The following is a 414-nucleotide window of genomic DNA, read 5'->3' on the forward strand; positions in this document are numbered from 1 at the left end:
CCGCGGTGGCCGGTGCTGGGGCCGTCTCCGTCTGCTCGGGTGCTCGCAGGCGTTTCATGAGCGTGGTCACTCGCACGGCTTTCTGCGGGGGGAGAAGCGGGGGGCCGTGGGGCACGGGTGCTCCCCGGGCCCCTCACCGGGGCATCGGGTCCCCAACCGGGGATGCCTACTGGGGGCTGGTGGGGTCGCCCCCAGAGGCTGACAGCCCTGTGGTGGGGTAATGGGCTTGGCTGAGAGGGGAAACTGAGGCACGGGGTGCCCACCCCCACCTTCCACTTGGCCCGGGCAAAGTTCTTCTCGATCTGGGCGCAGACACCGTCCTTGATGTTCTTGTCAGAGGCGGCGTTGCCGGCGATCCTGGGGAGGCAGGGAGGGGTGAGCGGCCCCCGCCAGCCCCCCACGGCCCCCCCGTCC

The 414-nt window shown here is 71.5% G+C and overlaps 1 protein-coding gene across 1 annotated transcript in view; it reads right to left on the reverse strand.

The window, feature by feature from the left end:
• Positions 1–4: 4 nt before the first annotated feature.
• Positions 5–414, reverse strand: part of CAMKV (CaM kinase-like vesicle-associated) — a gene marked incomplete at its 3' end in the record, with an annotated part of 2983 nt that continues 2573 nt past the window's right edge. Inside the window, exons 6-7 of the mRNA XM_010561621.1 lie at positions 270–357; positions 5–82 (exon numbers count right to left, since the gene is read on the reverse strand). Of these exons, the coding sequence (XP_010559923.1) occupies positions 5–82; positions 270–357 (166 nt within the window). The remainder of the gene's footprint in view (positions 83–269; positions 358–414) is intronic.

The sequence above is a fragment of the Haliaeetus leucocephalus genome, unplaced genomic scaffold (assembly GCF_000737465.1).
Source record: "Haliaeetus leucocephalus isolate CR32 unplaced genomic scaffold, Haliaeetus_leucocephalus-4.0 Scaffold148, whole genome shotgun sequence".
NCBI lineage: Eukaryota > Metazoa > Chordata > Aves > Accipitriformes > Accipitridae > Haliaeetus > Haliaeetus leucocephalus.